This window comes from Ornithodoros turicata, chromosome 7 (genome assembly GCF_037126465.1).
Source record: "Ornithodoros turicata isolate Travis chromosome 7, ASM3712646v1, whole genome shotgun sequence".
NCBI classification, from domain to species: Eukaryota; Metazoa; Arthropoda; class Arachnida; order Ixodida; family Argasidae; genus Ornithodoros; species Ornithodoros turicata.
In genome coordinates, this window is record NC_088207.1 from 38,485,030 (window position 1) to 38,503,974 (window position 18,945).

The 18,945-nt window shown below is 50.1% G+C and overlaps 1 protein-coding gene across 4 annotated transcripts in view; it reads left to right on the top strand.

Annotated features, from left to right (window-relative positions):
- Positions 1–18,945, top strand: part of LOC135401051 (tenascin-like) — a 45,841-nt gene that overhangs the window by 13,535 nt on the left and 13,361 nt on the right. For 3 of the 4 annotated variants that reach the window (XM_064633184.1, XM_064633185.1, XM_064633186.1), the window contains exons 4-7: positions 1,548–1,661; positions 2,960–3,073; positions 10,127–10,246; positions 11,156–11,257. In XM_064633184.1, coding sequence (XP_064489254.1) covers positions 1,548–1,661; positions 2,960–3,073; positions 10,127–10,246; positions 11,156–11,257 — 450 coding nt within the window. The remainder of the gene's footprint in view (positions 1–1,547; positions 1,662–2,959; positions 3,074–10,126; positions 10,247–11,155; positions 11,258–18,945) is intronic. The other variant, XM_064633187.1, reaches the window with a different exon arrangement.

An 18,945-nucleotide genomic window follows, 5' to 3' on the forward strand; every position in this document is an offset into this window, starting at 1 on the left:
CATGAAAAAGAAACGAGTTCCTCTGAAGGTTACCACGGCGCAAAAGTACCGAGTTAAGTTACGAGTTACCAAATAAAGGAACTTAGTTAGTGTAACGAGTTATCTCGAACTCTGGTTTTAGTACTTAGTACACTATTGCCTTCGCGTACGTAAGAGATAGAGTGGTGGTTCTACGCAATGCGTGAAGCACTCTTGATGTTTTGCGAGTACGCAGAACCACCAACGCTATCCCTTCCGTACGCAAAGGCGATAGCGGACGTAAGGGGTACCGTTTGTGAATATAAAGTGAGCTTCGCGCATTGCGCAGAAACACCACGTGATTCCTTACGTACGCAAGGACGACACCGTATCTCACTATAAAATTCTCTATTGTCGTCCATAGCATTCTGCGTTCACATGGATTCTCACATGATAAACTTGTTCAGAAAGGCGCCTCTGTCACCTTGCTTTTGAACACCCATGAAAGTCTTCACCTCTGATCTACCCTGTATAGTAAGAACAGCATCGATGATAACTTTAGTTGACCGCTTCACCTGGATCTTGATGGACCTTGAGTCACTAAATAGGATGGACCGAGCACGCGCTCACTTGCTTGCGACTGCTCCAGCAAGCGAAACCCGCTCTTCCCAGTTTGGAGGGAACGGAATTTCATAGTAGAGAGTTTTAGTGTATCGTACGCTATCGCCTTTGCGTACGTAGGGGAGAGCGTAGTGGTTCTGCACAGTGCGCGAAGCTCTCTTTATGTTTTGCGCGTGCGCATAACCACCAACGCTATCCCTTCCGTACGCTATCGCCTTCGCATACGTAATGAACAGCGTTGATGGTCCTCCGCATGCCCATAACAGAAAGGGAGCTTCGCGCAGTGCTCAGAACCACCAACGCTATTTGTTACGTACGCTATCGCCTTTGCGTACGATGCACTAAAACCGTCTAATATCGCGCGCCTTATTCTTAATAGCGATAGTGGCGATACGCGTCGCGGCATGCGCACGTTGAATTCTATACCCACCTGCCAATGATGACACCATGTGGGCATTCGGCAATAACGCCGCAAAACATTCCAGTGGAATACGAAGCGGAAGTTCCTCCGCGTCTTATGCTGAGCACTCGTACGTCGCAGGGATATCGGGAGGGACGGATTGCGCATGTATCGTAGACGACGCCATCAGCCCTGTCGTCAGCTGCGGAATATCTTGTGACTGAGCCGCAAGATACCCCTCGTTGTTAGAGGAGCACAAACTGACGTGCCACTGAAAGCTATGTTGTTTTGGCGCGTCTCGCGCTGGGGAACTCTGGGACTTGCATGATTATATATAGATGAAATAAGGGTGAGTAGGCAAGCGAGCTGGTGAAGGTTCGACGAAGGCATACCTTGAGCTTGAGGGAACGATAACACACGAAGACGTAGACAAGACGAGGCTCGTCTTTTGAGCCTCGTCTTGTCTACTTCTTCGTGTGTTATCGTTCCCTCATGCTCAAGGTTCGTTGATTATATATGAGCGTCCAGAATACCTTACGTGATATGTGTTTCCAAACGTCTGTTTCAGCACCCCAACAACCAGCATGCTACATAGAGAGTTGTAAACGGGAGTGCTACCAACAACACGGGTCTCATGGAGTAGCCTCATGCTCCGGCAATGGGTGTTCCTGTATGCACGAATGTGAGTAGGTTATGAGGATTCAGGGAATAATCCTTCCCATTCCTCGGTCATGCTTTACGGCTGGTACGGCTTGTGTAATTGATGACAGTGGTGTGAGTTCAGTCATGTATGCGTTCATACACTGCAAAAAAAAAAAAAAAAACAAGGAGTAAATGGGGAGTAATTGCACCTTCTAGTCCCCTAGACTGCGATGACTCCCCATTTTAGTCCCCTCGCCCCGACATTTACTCCCCAGGACTGCAAATTGTCACAAAACTGGTCTTCCGAATGGAACAGTCGACGTATAAATGTGTGCACTTGGTCAATTTGATGGCATAAGGCTGTAGAACTCTCAGCAATTTCCCACTCACGCGGAGCAAGCAGCAGCAGAGTAAGAGTAGCAGAGTAAGAAGAGTTGGCGCATCTTTCTTCGCAAATTGTGCCCTATGTATGACGCAAGATTTTATGTCACTCGATGTATCACAGTGTGTATCGTCATCAAGCAGGAGGAGTACATGTGGAGGCAGTCCCCACTGCCCTTAACTGCACGTTACAATCCCACAGGCTAGACAACACTCTCTTGGAGGGTTGACACGGTTGACAGCTTTATTCAAAGTGTTTTCATGCATGCACGCGAATTATGCACCTGGGAGCCTTAGAACAGAGCATGGAATGTAATGTCCACTCTGTAACATTAATTTACTCCCGAAAGGCACTATTCTTTGTGGCAATCATTTAGTACCCCAAAGTAGAATTTTTTCCCCCATAGAGTGTAGGTGAGTCGATCGGCACGTGCTACACGTGGGTTTCTTTTCCTAGTACCTACTCGAGTAGAGTACCTGTATACATGACTAGGTTGCACCACGTGACCACAGAGTGCTTGACCGCAGTCGCGTAGCGTTAGGAACGTGTGCCCTTCTCTGATCGACTAAAGATGGAGGCGGGCAGTACTACGTGCATCGCAATACGCCATGCAAGTAGGACACCTATCTGCGCAGCTCCCCAGTGTCCCTCTCTTCCCTGTTGCTCGTGTTCCTCGTGCTCCGAACGTTACCCTCTCTGCTGTCTTAACGGAAACTTTCACCCGAGTACACATGGCAGTGCCCGGCTGATAGAGGTATTACCATCGACTGCTTGCTCGCCTGTTAAAGGTCGAGTGCATTCTGTCTTGGAGTTAACTTTTGCTGCTCTTTAATTTGCAATACATGCTTACAATCCCTTGCAATCGCATGCTACTCCAGGATGAAAAACGTGCGCGGCATCCTCACTTTTTCTCTTTCATTTTCCCTGAAAGAGTATTTATTCCCTTCCATCACTAGCTCATACCCCAGCTTGCAACACCATGCAATGCAGGATCCACTGCCGACAAAAAGTTGGTTATGACGACGAGGCCCGCTGCCAGTTTGGTGCGTGTAGTTGCGGACACGACAATGGTAAGTTTCGCCATAGCCATCCGTCTGTCAAGGACATGCGCCTCTCAAAGCCTTTGTGGATGACGCAGTTCAAGCCTGGGCGCCGCCAGGATTTTTCCAGGGGGGAGGGGGAGGGCAGAATGTTTGGGGGGGAGGTAGTTTTTACGGTACGGGATCTGCATCTAATTCTGTGCATCAACTGCGCAAACAGCTGCATTGTCTTGGCTCAGGGACCCTACGTTGCTGGAACGCAGAGAGGATAAAGGAATTACAATTTGTGATTGTGTTGCTATGATAATGTTTACTTGCTGAAGCCAGGAAGGGCAATGCAACCCCCTCCCCTTTTCCCGTGACGGCGCTCTTGAGCTCAAGCTTTCCTTTGATGTGGATGGTATCGTTCCGTTGAGATTGAGAAAGTGGTAGGGACAGAGACACAAGTAGACCAATTGCGTAGACTCTAATTGTGTCCCCTCTACTTTATTTACTGATCCCCCTTATTTACTGAGATCCGAAGCTATACTTCGCCCTTATTTACTGAGCGTGCCACCATGTTGGGGAAGCTGGATTGGTTTGGATTGACACGGATAACCCTAGCGACATGTCTAAACTATGGATTTTTGTTGCCACTTTTCTCAACGCCATCTGCATGGAGAGAGGCATGTCGGGAAGACGCAGAATGGCAGATACCGCTTTTTCGTGCGCAGAGGGCTGCCTCGCTAGGCTCGCACCTACAGGACCTACAGCGAACGACACCATGAGAAAGCAGACAGAGCAGCAGGAGGCATCGTATCAGAGCTTCGAAGAGACACAGACGAAAAGGAAACGACGACGTTTAACGATTAAAAGCAACAAAAACGACTTTATTTGTGAAACGATGAATGGGGCTTCAACGCAGACACGTTCCGTGTCGGTTTCCTGATCGATGCGCCACAAGTATCTCGCTTTCAAATCTTGAGGCACCCCTTCCTATAATCTGGGTATCCTTAAAAGGACACTATACGAGCGACATCCGCGATTCGCTGAACTGTTCACGTGTAGATCCGTTCACAGCGAGTGTCAGCAAATGTGCGTCTAGCATGCCGTCTGTGTTCACAAACCACGTTTCAGTCCGGCGTGAAACAAACTGCAGTTACCTTGAATGAAAGTGCAATGAATCCTGCATCGTGTTCCTTGCTACACAGTATACGTGCCCCATGTTTACGGCGACCGCCATGTTGAAAACTGTCTCACGCAGGGAAGGGGATGTGCCTATAACGAAACGTTCCTGTATGGGCGCCGTCACGGGAGTGGTAGTGAAGGGGTGGCAAGGGGGGCCGTTGCCCCCCCCCCCCAGATTCCAGAAACGTAGGACTTTTGGGCCAAGACAATGTACTTGCGGCACAGTTGACGCACCACCATCCCAAACATTCTGCTCTGCCCCCACCCCACCCACCCCCTGGAAAAAAATCGCTCCGAGATCGAACGGTGTAGGCGCGCTGCGGAGACACGATGAACTACGGTAGTGTGGATCACGATCTACTAGTCTAGAGCGACCATGTCATACGAACCAGTTCCCAGCGCCGCAGTTTGATGGCTAGCGGTGGCGCAACTCATCGGCTCGGTTATTGCTTCCTCAGGTTCTGCAATGCTTTGTCGTGGTGGTGGTGAAAGGGCTCGCCGACGTTGACGACCTCACAGAGGTGGCGCAATGCTTTGTACTTCAGCTTACCTTAGTATTTTTATACAAGCGGTGGATGACCCACGGGAGATGCTTCTTTCGGAAGCTCATTATAATCATCATTCTATGCGTTTTCATAGCAGCTGGTTTCAGGAAGCATGTTGCTCCTGGCAGTAGCATGTCCTCGAAACGAAGACTTGACTTCGTGTTGGAACTGAGCTTTTGAGGTTCTTCGTCGGAGCGCTGGGACTCGGCCAAGGCCTCCCAGGAGAAAAACGCGACTGGGGGTTGTGGCGGTTCTTGTCAAACTGTGCCGATGCGACTGAGTGCGTCAGCGACGATGTTGTTGAGGCAGCCGACGTGCCGGATGTCGGTGGGGAATTCCGAACTGAACAAGTGGTGGCGAATCTCACGAGGCGCGTAGTTAGATCCAGAAGAAATGAAAGAGTACAGCAGGGGCTTGTGGTCAGTGTACATGGCGAACTTGCGGCCTTCGAGGAAGTGCCTGAAGTACCTCACCGCAAGATACACTGTCAGCAACTCGCGGGAGAAGGTGCTGTAGCGAGTTTCTCTGTTCTTGAGCTTCCTGGGGAGAAGGAGAGAAGGAGAAAGAAGAAGGATAGCGGCCGCCACGAGTTCGAAACACATTGCAGCAGCAGAGCTCCGACGGCAGATGACGAGGCATCTACCATGATGCTGGTGAGGGCATCGTGCTGAGGGTGGGCAGTCCCCATCAGTTGCTGGCGCTGGCGTTTCCCTGGCGGGAGCACGGAGGCAGGCACTTGCGAGCACGGTCGCCAAAGGTCAGGTGATACCAGCAGACGTCAGCGTTGGCTGACTGGGAACGGGGACACGGGCTGCGACGTCGATTGTAGCGGCGAGGAGAGCGGCGCCTTGGGCTTGGCGATCGGCTGAACCGGAGATTGGAAATCACCAAGTCACGCAAACCCTGTAGCTCCGATGACGAAGGCGATGGCACAGACGGAGGCTAGACTGCTAAAATAGCAGGCGGAGCGAAATCCATCATCTTGTCAGCCATCTCCGCCAAGGCTTCAAGAGAAATGCTGCTGGACGTGGTAAGGATCATGCACACAGTGTTCGGAAGGCGCTGAAGGAACAGCCCGCGCATGATGGACTCGTCGAGTGCCGACGCCGCGTCGCCCAACAGCTGCTGCATACGGCGAAGTAGCTGTGACGGCTTCTGGTCTCCGAGAACCTCAGCTGTGAGCAGCTGTCGTAGGTGCTCCTGCTCCGAAGCTGTCGTACGCGTGGTCAGTGCGCTCTTGAGTGCGTCATAAGGATCCTCCGCGGGAGGAATGGTGGTGACGTCCCGAACCTCAGCAGCTTCACTTCATCCGAGGGCACCCACGATGTGGTAAAACTTCGTGAGCTGGGCCGTTATGCCGCGGAGAGCGAACTGTGCTTCAATGTTCGCAAACCAGAGGACGGGATCAGCTGGTCAGAATGGGGGGATCTTCATGGAGACCGCCTGAACAGCCAGTGAAGGAGCGGGCATGAGCGCGCCCTGGTCAGGAAACTGTCCTGCGTTAGTAGGATTTCGATACATGGAAGGCGCGGAGCGTTCTTTGACCTTCGGGTCACCAAAATGAAGGATAGAACGAGGAGACAACCTTCATTGGCAAATCTCAAGACAACTGATGCAGGTTTATTCGTGCCAGCTCCTGGTTGGCGCCAGCCGTGTAGCGATGGCACTAGGGCCGCCACACCCCCTTCTCATTTTTAATAGGGAAGAGGCCTACAGCACTTTCTTCGACCGGCACTCCGTCCGACGTTACTTCAGACTTCTACATTACTACTTCAGGCACCCACCAGGTGCTGGGTCTATCGTGAGCAAATGGTTACCCTTCTTTGGAAGAAGTGGATGAAGGAATATATAATGTGTCTACGTTCAGCTAACATCTGCCCATCACGACCTTCAAACAGTCTTAAGGTTGGGGACATTATCCTAGTTTACAGGGAGAACGTCCCAAAAGTTTTGTGACCTTTAAGACGAGTGACACACGTGCACACCAGCGCGGCCGATAGGGTTCGCTCTAGCCGCATCAAGTTAGCCGATGGGAAGATGTTGACAACACCGATCCAGCTTCTCTATTGGCTGGAAGCCGAAACTGCGCAGTCCGCCAGCTTTTGCCTGGGCGGTGTGCTAAGGGAGAACATCACATGATCTCGCTGTGCGCATCATCCACATTCTTGCCCCTCGCCCTGTCATTCCATTAAACGTACTTCACCATGTACAGACGTCCTTGATTCCCCTGTAGCGCCTCTCGGCGGACGACGACTTGAGCGGGAGTTGGATAGGGCGTCAATGCTTGCACGCACATGGGAAATGTCGGCAGATGGAATGGGATATGCGGGAGAGTCGAAGCGTACATATACCTCATCTTGCGGCGCAGGACTGGTGGGTTGCTGCGGTGCAGCCGAGCGATCTGGGGATGGCCGTGTGAACGCAGCGACACCAGGGCCGGCTACTTCCATAATTTTGTCAGCTTGCTGGGCAAGGTCGTGAAGCGGAAGACCTGTCGCCGCGGCAAGAATCATTTGGGCTTGAGATGGAAGGCGTTGTAGGAAAAGCTCGCCGAGCAGATGTGAGACGACGGTGGGAGCTCGATCTCCGAGCAAAGCTTTCATAGAGCGCAATAGTTGAAAAGGGCGGCGGTCGCCCAGCTCTTCGGAGTTGAGTAGTTGCTGTAGCCGTTTTCTTTCGGTTAAGGTGATACGGTCCAGGATGGCAGACTTAAGGCTGGAGTACTGGTCATTTTGCGGTGGGGTCTGAAGAACTTCCGCAACTTCCATCGCGATTTCTGGTGGAAGGGCAACGACAACGTGCCGGTAAGCTGCTGAGTAATGTCAGCCAGCTGGAACTGCATCTCCGCTTGGATAAACCAACTACTCGGGTTCCTGTGCCAGAAAGGAGGAAGGCGAATAGGGACGTGGCTTACTGCTTTAGAAAGCAACGAGGGAGAGGGTTGGACTGGGACTTGAGGTGCGTCGTTCCCTCCGTCGGGGCGTTGTGTGTTGGCCGCTGCTGCTTCGGCTTGCTGGGTCTTGCTGCGAGCCTGCGGATCACGCCCGGGTCACCAGTGTGGGAATGAGGCAAACGAATCAGGGGTTTCCAAAAGGGCAGGAGCAGGACGCTGTTTACCCGGCCGTCAGAGATCAGAATGGTTTCAAGCTCGCGCTGGGCGATGCCGGAGGCGGATAACTTCGTCGTCCGCCGAGAGGCGCTACAGACCGCCCGTGCCGATGAGTAGCGCCCCTAGCGGATCGTGCGGACGGGCTCCTTATAGGGGTTGGTGATTATGCATTGTCGTTATAATCTAGTAGGTCATGGTGTGGATACCTTCCTCGCATCGTCTGCTTTTACACGGTTATTCCGCGTTCAGTGCAGTAGGTGGAGCATTGGGGAACCGAACAGTATCGTGCCATCGCGGAACAAGTGATCTTCCTGTATATATACGGGAGAGAACCATCAACTCCGAACGTCGGTTGGCGTGTTATAAACACTAAAAAGGTGACGGTGTCGCCCGTATAGGTCGATCCCGCAACGAGTACTGTGTCTTCGAAGCTACGATATGATGCCTTACTCAGAGTACCAACAAGCCCAAATTGATTTCCTTATTAGACAGAGGGGAGATGTTCAGCCGGTGTTAATCAGCACCGGAAGACGCTTGCTGACTGCCGCATATAGACCTAACGTTGCTGCTTTGTACATTGTGATCAATACAGCACCTGTTGCAACAGCCTGCGATAATGGACAGTGCCATCGACAATGCTTCCAAGGGGGATACAATTGAGGGGGAGAATGTCAGAATGGCGGTTGTTACTGTAAAGAAGAGTGCGCCATACGTATGCATCCTTAGCGTACTCAGCATTGACTGCAGCAGGGTTTGTGTCTGTTCTATCATTCACGAAAACCACCATGACTGGAATACGCATCGAATTCATAATCAACTGTTTCTGTGGTAAATAGTGGACGTTGATGCAAGTCCCATACTTTGAGGACCCTCATAATTTATTAGAAAGTATGGCGAAATCGAACCACATGCACAAGTTTCTTGGCCTTGCGCACCATCGCGAAAGTCCTTACCTCTCGGTGACGTGGTTTCGTACTGAATGTAAAGAATATACTTTGGATCTGATCCTAGCTATCGTTGATTATGGTTTCTGACCGATAATCCGGAAACCTCAACTTTGAACAACGAGGGAGCGCGGTTTCGTCCTTCTGTGATGCCTCCTGCTCTAAATTCCTGCTTTAAATTCGTGATATTCATGATGACTTACGAGAGAAGCGTGCCGTTGTCCCTGGAGGAGGACGCGGCCGTAGTTTGGCTGAAGACCTGGAGTTCCAGAACACTCGCCAATGTACCAATCATGGTCATAGGTAATCAACCTTAAGTGCCGGACAACTTCTTTGGCGCTTGAAGCACACATGCAGGGCCCTTGGACTACAGCTACGTCCTGTCATGAAGGTGGGGAGAAGCAAGCGGGCTAGGACGACGACAAATGTCTGTCCTTGTTCAGTATAATTTCTGGACTGGTCTTGTTTGTGCTCCTTCCCTTCATTATGATTCAGAAGATCCACAAACCAAATGGATTCACCAGAAACAAGCAAAAAAAATTGTATACGTATTATACAGAAGTCCTCACGATTGCGAGGTATAGTTCCCTCTTTCTTCCGAGCAGGCAGACAACATAGACACACTCACTCTACCAGATCATCGTCGCCCACACAACACATTCGCGATTCGATTTCCCAGAGCGCAGAACTACATGGGCCGAAGCTCGCAAAACTCGGCGCAGCCCCAACAACATCTTTGCCCTGGGCCATGTAGCGAGCGCCATCTTGCACGAAGTGAACTAACTGAAATAAGTGAACCAACTAACTAACTAACTAAGTTCGGCACACGGTTTCAATGGGGAAATCACGAAACTTTCAGGCTTGGTTAATACACATGGAGACCAGCCATAAGATATTCCGTAGCAGACAATAGGAAAGGCGGTGACGGTGCACTTAGCAGACGGCACGTCTGCTAAGTGCACGCTACGCCACACCTTATATAAGTTATATTCCGGCACCGTGTGTAATGCTCAACGTAACACTAGGCGGAACGTCGGCTTCGTGAGCAGCTTTTGCTTTTTGTTCCACTAGAATCTCCCAGTGAGAATGTCATGCACGGATAGCAGACGACGATATTAGCCCTGTCGTCTGCTACGGAATATCTTGACTGAGCTCCAAATATTCGTCATGATTAGAAGCAGCACGGGCAGACATGACATGGAGAGTGATGTTGTCTTGAGGCGTCTTCCGCTGGGGTACTTTGGGGAATGTCGCTGGTGTGATTATACGAGCATGTACAATATCTGACGTGCCATGTGTTTCCAAACGTCTATTTCAGGACACTTGCAGAGACCATGCATAGAGAGTTGCAAACGGGATTGCAGGGAAAAATTCGGGTCTCGAGGAATAAGAGCGATACCCTCATGCTCCGGCAATAACTGTACCTGTTTTGTCCCATGTGAGTGAGTTATGAAGGTTCAAGGAATCCTTCCTTTTGCTCAGTTAGCGTTATGTCATGTTGACAGTGGTGTCAGTCCAGTCATGTGTGCGTTCATAGTTGGGTTCTTGTCGATCATCGGAATATGCTACACGTGCGTGTTTCTTTTCCTATACAGTCGAATATAGAGTATATATATATATATATATATATACATAGAGAGAGAAATATAGAGTGTATGTATAACATATGACTAAGTTGTACAACGCCACCCCAGAATGCCTGAACGGTCGCGTAGCTTTGGGAACGCATGCCCCTCCCTGATCGAGTAAAGATGGTGGCGAGCGCTACAATAACTTTTACGAACATCGCAAAACGCTATGCAAGCAAGTCAGCGATCTGCGCAGCACCCCAGTATCCCTCTCTTTCCTATTTCCCGTCGAGCGACCTCATTAGTCCCTCTCTCAAATAAGGGTTCATCTGGTTTCTCTTAATGTTATCCTCTCTCAAGCAGACTGCAGTAGCGTATTGTCCCGGAACGACAATTAATCGCGAACGTACTTTGAAACTTAACATTACTTTTAATACCTTGCACTCGGACTGCTCTTGGCACGTCACTGAAAAATATACTGGACCCGGTGTTGAAATGGCGCTTGGTGTAGTGCTACTCCCTGGTTAACTCGAGTTTTAGGCTTAGAAACCACCCCATGCACGTTTCTGCAGTTAGTCTGGCTGCCTTTTCTGTCTCATCTCCATTCTCCGATCGCAATGAGGGTTCTACGTATACGTGAGTTCCATACATCAAGTGTGGGTCGGAAAACGAATTGGAGATGGCACGTATCGTTACCGATTTCATTTAACTGTGTGGAGTAATTACTCTCAGATGTTCTGCGGCTGGCGCTCAGATGATCTTGTAACCATTCTTCATAGTGCCGTGCAACAAGGATGACTGCACCTGGTCTTGCAAGGATGCACTGGATGACAGATTTGTTGGTACATGCGTAGAAAACAACTGCATGTGCATGGAGACAGGCAAGTTCTGCTGCTTATTTTCAAAATTATCTCAAAATACAGCATTCGCACAGACGTGCAAGAGGTCGTATTTGACGAACCTGTAGCGGCATAACGGAAAGTCTTAATCTTAACTGAGTCCTGACCGATAATTGCGATGATTTTTAATGCAGCATTTTTAATGACTGTAATAACGATAGATTCATAATCGCCACTCGTACACTCTTAAAAATTAACTCCACCACACAGCACGCTCCTAGCCAACCATCATCTCAAATGATATCGTTATCTGCCCCGATTTGTTGAAAACGGGAGGCGTGCGCCTTTTCAGTGACAATTATGAACAGCATAAATGTCACAAAAAAAAAAACGTACGCCTCTCGTTTTCAACAAATTAGGGCAGATAACGCTATCATTCGAGATGATGGTTGGCTAGGAGCGTGCTATGCGGTGAAGTTCCTTTGTAAAAAAAAGTTCCTTTTCGAGTGTAGATTTGTTGAACACTGGAGGTGGAGCCCATTTTGTGCGCATTATGCACGGCACAGAATAGGCTCCGCCTCTCGTTTTCAACAAATCAGGGACTAGAACGTTGTCATTCGGGATGATAGTTGGTTAGTGTGCTATGTGGTGCTGTGGTCCTAAATTCATTTCTAAGAGTGTAGGACAAAGACATACAGCCAAGTAAGATACCGCCACCCAGAAGCCTTTGAAAGTCACAAAAGTTATTTGTAGTGCCATAGCGTATGAGATACATATTATAATTGTCATTGGGACAATTGGCGGCAACACGTTTGAGTGAACAAATGACAGGCCGCTCCATGAAAAGGGAGAAGATTGAAGGCGTTGACTACGGTGGTCTGCGAAATGCGCATCAGATGAATCAGGTAATCCTATAAACGTTTCAACCTTGCATTGATTTGATAGAGAACTACAACCAGTGGCGCCACCTTATGCGGGTGTTTTCTTTCCTTCCCACTCCCGCTTGGTTTTAAATCAAGAATTCAAATGTAGATCCTTTACGCACATATTTTAGGTATACATCACATTCTCGGGTAAACATAAACAAGCCCCCACCATAACTTCCGGTCCTTCCGCGACTAGGGCCGCTCGGATCTAGCCGCCATGCAGAATTATATCTCTTGCTTTCCTGATTTGTTGAAAACGGAAGGCGTGAGCCTTTTTTAAGGCTTATGCTACCCTCTCTCTCCTCAATTTAGAAGCGCTAGCTGTATCAATCGGCATAGTGGTTGGCGCAGAGCGTGTTTGCGGACGTCGTTTTTGCACCTAACCGGAAGCGGTGAAAACGGCAACTATACAAGTGGTTGTAGAAGTCGCAATCGATACGACGTACCGGTAAGCGGCATGGCGTATGCCGACGTTGGAAAATGTATACGTCCTTGAGTCGTGTGGAACTTAATTGTTGTGACTGAACTGACTTGTTGTGGAACTGAACCAACGATATAGGAAGTTTTAGGAAAACGTAGAAGGTTCACGATAACGTTTCCGAAAATACAGTAAGCCAATCGCCTGATTTTTTATGGAGTTGCTCATATGATATCTGACCAACTGACAGCGATACGGAGAGAGAGAGATACATGATGACGATGATATGTGGATGACTTCCGCTCATTGAGCAGAATACTTCCCCATTGCTCTTGGGGAAAAATGAGAGGACGGTGCTGAGGATGATGCTGACGACGCTGACGGGGTCTTAGAGGGAGTCGATCAGGCCGGTACTTGCATACGGCGAATGGATACGGATAATGGGATAGATTGCTTACGAACCCACGGGCGCGCTATTTCTGTATCAATCATCATGGTATGGCAATGACCACGCTGACGCTCCTGGCTCAAACAGTTGTGAAAACCACGCCGAAAGTCAGAAGCTCTCCACAAGCAATTTCTGCAGCACGAATTCAGTCAGGGGGCATGTGTGGAGGCTACACCCTGACAAGCAAACGAGAGACGGATCTGCACCACCACTCTGTGCAACTGGTGGCCTGTCCAGGACCGAGGTTCCCCAGAAGCTTCCCTCCTCCTCCACGTCCGATTCCACAGTGCCTGCACGAGCGCCCACGTCTTCAAGCTCGGCCATATACACCGAGCCCCCATTGTGGCGAAACAGAAACGGGGGAGCACGTTATAATGCACTTCCCAGCCACATCAGATGCTATAGACGCAGGCTTCTGCAAGCTGTGCAGCCCACCGGCACATCTGAGCCGTTGCAGCTATAGAGGCGATAGTCTATCCTATGGGCAGCCTCCACCGTCGGAAATTTGTTCAAAGAGCTGTGCTGAACCTTTTAAAGGTCGTCGACCCTCAAGGACAGCTATAGGTCCATGCTGCTTACCTGCAAATAACTTGACGTACCTCCCCTGCCCTTCCCTTCCTCCCATTTCCCTCTCTCCGGACAATATGCCGTCAGTCTAGGCAGGCAGATCGACCGTCTATACCCAACGTTACCTTCACCCCTTTACAAGTATTAGCTAACATTTCTATATTGTTATATTTTTCTCTTTCCTTTCAATACTAAGGTAGATAGGGGAACCGGGTGAGAGATGTGCTGTAGGACAATCCACAGACCGATATGTAGCAGTGAGAGTGATGGTGTGATGGCAGCATGGTGAGTGTAGAAATTAATATATATATATATATATTATCCTATACGTCCTGAGGAAAACAGTGCCACTGTCGAAACGTCGACCCTTTTTTCATTAAAGTATTAATTTCTGCCCATTAAATGAACTAGTGTTTCTAACTTCCCTAAAATCTGTTGTCCGCGTCTTTTTCCTTCCACAACTATATAGTGTTACGTGACCTTCTGACGCCATCCGCTCAAACGTTGCCTGCCTGCGTACTGCTGATGAGGCCAAAGGAGGCCAAAACAGCTGTCCAGTACTGGCCTGGCGACGTTTGACTTACAAACATATGCTATACGTGCAGCCAAAGAGCTCCGGCTATTTTTTTTTTCTTCTTCACTGGCTTTGCACTGGGCTTTCAGTGGTGACTTAGCTCACCCTGACGGGAGGAATCACGTGTTACGTGGAGCAGGGAAGTGACACAATCTTGGGTCGGCGCTAACAGTGGGTCTGGGCGAAACATTATCACCCGTGTTCCACGGGGACGGCGCCACCTGTGGAGGCCGCACTGCAAGCCAGCAAGTACATATACAAAGTTGAAAATAGCCGAGGCTCTGTGGCTGCACGTTGAGCATATGCTTACAATTTGATCGTGCACTCCCAGCCGAGGACAGCTGTTTCGCTCTACTTGGAGCTCGTCAGCCCGGCGCAGGGAAGTGACACGATCTTGGGTCGGCGCTAACAGTGGGTCTCGGCTAGACATCAGTGTTCCACGGGGACGGCGCCACCTGTGGAGGCCGCACTGTAAGCCAGCAAATACATATACAAAGGGAAAATAGCCGAAGCTCTGTGGCTGCACGTTGAGCATATCCTTACAATTTGATCGTGCACTCCCAGCCGAGGACAGCTGTTACGCTCTACTTGGAGCTCGTCAGCCCGGCGCAGGGAAGTGACACGATCTTGGGTCGGCGCTAACAGTGCGTCTCGGCAAGACATCAGTGTTCCACGGGGACGGCGCCACCTGTGGAGGCCGCACTGTAAGCCAGCAAATACATATACAAAGGGAAAATAGCCCAAGCTCTGTGGCTGCACGTTGAGCATATCCTTACAATTTGATCGTGCACTCCCAGCCGAGGACAGCAGTTTCGCTCTACTTGGAGCTCGTCAGCCCGGCGCAGGGAAGTGACACGATCTTGGGTCGGCGCTAACAGTGCGTCTCGGCAAGATATCAGTGTTCCACGGGGACGGCGCCACCTGTGGAGGCCGCACTGTAAGCCAGCAAATACATATACAAAGGGAAAATAGCCGAAGCTCTGTGGCTGCACGTTGAGCATATCCTTACAATTTGATCGTGCACTCCCAGCCGAGGACAGCTGTTACGCTCTACTTGGAGCTCGTCAGCCCGGCGCAGGGAAGTGACACGATCTTGGGTCGGCGCTAACAGTGGGTCTCGGCGAGACATCAGTGTTCCACGGGGACGGCGCCACCTGTGGAGGCCGCACTGCAAGCCAGCAAATAAATATACAAAGGTAAAATAGCCGAGGCTTTGTGGCTGCACGTTGAGCATATGCTTACAATTTGATCGTGCACTCCCAGCCGAGGACAGCTGTTTCGCTCTACTTGGAGCTCGTCAGCCCGGCGCAGCGAAGTGACACGATCTTGGGTCGGCGCTAACAGTGTGTCTAGGCGAGTTCTCAGTGTTCCACGGGGAGGGCGCCACCTGTGGAGGCCGCACTGCAAGCCAGCAAATACATATACAAAGGGAAAATAGCCGAGGCGTTGTGGCTGCACGTTGAGCATATGCTTACAATTTGATCGTGCACTCCCAGCCGAGGACAGCTGTTTCGCTATACTTGGAGCTTGTCAGCCCGGCGCAGGGAAGTGACACGATCTTGGGTCGGCGCTAACAGTGGGTCTCGGCGAGACATCAGTGTTCCACGGGGACGGCGCCACCTGTGGAGGCCGCACTGCAAGCCAGCAAATAAATATACAAAGGTAAAATAGCCGAGGCTTTGTGGCTGCACGTTGAGCATATGCTTACAATTTGATCGTGCACTCCCAGCCGAGGACAGCTATTTCGCTCTACTTGGAGCTCGTCAGCCCGGCGCAGCGAAGTGACACGATCTTGGGTCGGCGCTAACAGTGTGTCTAGGCGAGTTCTCAGTGTTCCACGGGGAGGGCGCCACCTGTGGAGGCCGCACTGCAAGCCAGCAAATACATATACAAAGGGAAAATAGCCGAGGCGTTGTGGCTGCACGTTGAGCGTATGCTTACAATTTGATCGTGCACTCCCAGCCGAGGACAGCTATTTCGCTCTACTTGGAGCTCGTCAGCCCGGCGCAGCGAAGTGACACGATCTTGGGTCGGCGCTAACAGTGTGTCTAGGCGAGTTCTCAGTGTTCCACGGGGAGGGCGCCACCTGTGGAGGCCGCACTGCAAGCCAGCAAATACATATACAAAGGGAAAATAGCCGAGGCGTTGTGGCTGCACGTTGAGCATATGCTTACAATTTGATCGTGCACTCCCAGCCGAGGACAGCTGTTTCGCTATACTTGGAGCTTGTCAGCCCGGCGCAGGGAAGTGACACGATCTTGGGTCGGCGCTAACAGTGGGTCTCAGCGAGACATCAGTGTTCCACGGGGACGGCGCCACCTGTGGAGGCCGCACTGCAAGCCAGCAAATAAATATACAAAGGTAAAATAGCCGAGGCTTTGTGGCTGCACGTTGAGCATATGCTTACAATTTGATCGTGCACTCCCAGCCGAGGACAGCTGTTTCGCTCTACTTGGAGCTCGTCAGCCCGGCGCAGCGAAGTGACACGATCTTGGGTCGGCGCTAACAGTGTGTCTAGGCGAGTTCTCAGTGTTCCACGGGGAGGGCGCCACCTGTGGAGGCCGCACTGCAAGCCAGCAAATACATATACAAAGGGAAAATAGCCGAGGCGTTGTGGCTGCACGTTGAGCATATGCTTACAATTTGATCGTGCACTCCCAGCCGAGGACAGCTGTTACGCTCTACTTGGAGCTCGTCAGCCCGGCGCAGGGAAGTGACACGATCTTGGGTCGGCGCTAACAGTGGGTCTCGGCGAGACATCAGTGTTCCACGGGGACGGCGCTACCTGTGGAGGCCGCACAGCAGCAAATACATATACAGAGGAAAAATAGCCGAAACTCTGTGGCGGCACGTTGCGCTTCGGATATCATATATATATATACATCAATTTCTACACTTCTAATGCTGCCATCGCATCATCACTCTCACGAACTCCACGGTAGTCTATTATATTAACCAGATTCTAGCGGTATAAGTAAGTGCACCAGGAGTAGCCGGTTGCACTTGCGGCGAGCCACAGTCTCCGTATTGTTTTTCTTTCAAATCCGCCAATCTATTTAATGCGCATTTCGAACACTTTTAACGTAATGTTTTTTACACATAACTAAACGTAGATATGAAGTGCCTGCAGAAGGTATGCGCAGGATATTCCACAGGACAAGCTGGGCCAAGGCTTGTAGTAGCGTACTGTGATAGAGGCATCTGTTTCTGTGATGTAAAAGGTAAAAGCACTGTGGGTAAGAGTATTTATTTAGTAAGAGTAGCATTGGTACGTGAAGTATATATATATCTGTTCCTCATCATTTCGTTGGGGTACGTCTATTGGGGTGAGTTTCTGTAAGTCTATTTTATGGATGAATAATTTGCTCCCACGGAGCGTTTCACGTGCTCAGAGGAGCCCCAAAATTAGGTAAGTGGCGTCGCACAAGGTAAGCAAACCAAAGCAAAAGCGTTGTTGGCGTGGGGCTTCCCTGGGCTTTTCCGCAGACCTTACAGTCGAATGTCGGCACAGTTCCCCTTGAAGTCGGGCCAGGACACGTACTCCTCTCCTTCCTGCTGTCCTCTCTCTTCACCTGTCTACGGCTGTACTTCGCTCATAGCCACAGCTGATTCGCGGCGCTAACTAATATGGAGTTATCGATAGCCATATGCCTTCTTATAATCTTCCGCTCGATGCCTAGGAGGTCTAGAGCAAGCGGTCAGTGTGTTTGCTTTTAGCAAACACAGGACTATACTTAAACATATGGTCGCAACAGTCATGTCATTTGGCTTAAGAAGGGGCTGTAAACAGGCCACCAAACATTTCTGAAATAATGATACCCCATGAAAGAACGCAGATCATAATACCCAAATATACATTTCGTTCGGCTCGTACCAGCTGATTGACCCATATAACTGCTTTCAAATATTAGTAACCAGCGAGCCTCTCTCCACCACGCATACGTCACGTGGCTACGTAGCGTTTTGCCGTCCAACCGTTGGTTGCTGCGCACATGACGTTTCAAATTACCAGCCAATAGACATACTTCGTTATCAGCTGTGAGTCGGAGCGCTCAGTTTGTTTGTGTGAAACGACGTTTTGCGCTCCGTGGTTGCGAAATTCAACGTCATGACACCTTCAACACCTCCGGCTGGCGCAAACGTCAACAATTGGGTTGCTATCACATGCCGCGATTCGAACACGGGTTCCTCCCAGTCATGACGTGACATGGCCAGCACGCTAACCACTGGTCCACGCGAGCTGGTGACGCGATGCCGCGTGGCTCAAACCAAACGGAACCATTCGAAGATGACGAAGATGTTCCACCGGAACTGTAGTCCCGGATATTCATTCACACTCGTGGTGTGCTGCGTGCTACTGCCCAGACAACGTAGTGCGCGTACGATACCTAAATTAAACGCATTTCTTTTTCAGTTTGAGGCTGTAACAGTTTAGATTTTGAATAGAAGAGGATTCACGTTCATCTAGTGCAATTCCGCATTTGAAATAAAATCACACGTGGAACACTCGATCGTAATTGATGAGGAAAGCGCTACGTCAAAATGACGTAAAGTTAGAGCGCGGGGCGGAGCTAAAATGCGGAAGAGTGCAGTGAACATTTCATCCGCATGGAAGCGCCTTTTGTTTTTGAGCGTTAGTAATTGCAAGGAGTTTTCACTGCCGAAGTTTCAATAATATAACACAAAGAAATGTGCACCTTTTGTACCTGTTTACAGCCCCTTTTTAAGCAGGCGTTACCGCATTGTAAACACCTTGTGAGGAAAAATAGATTATTAATATTATTATTATTACTATTA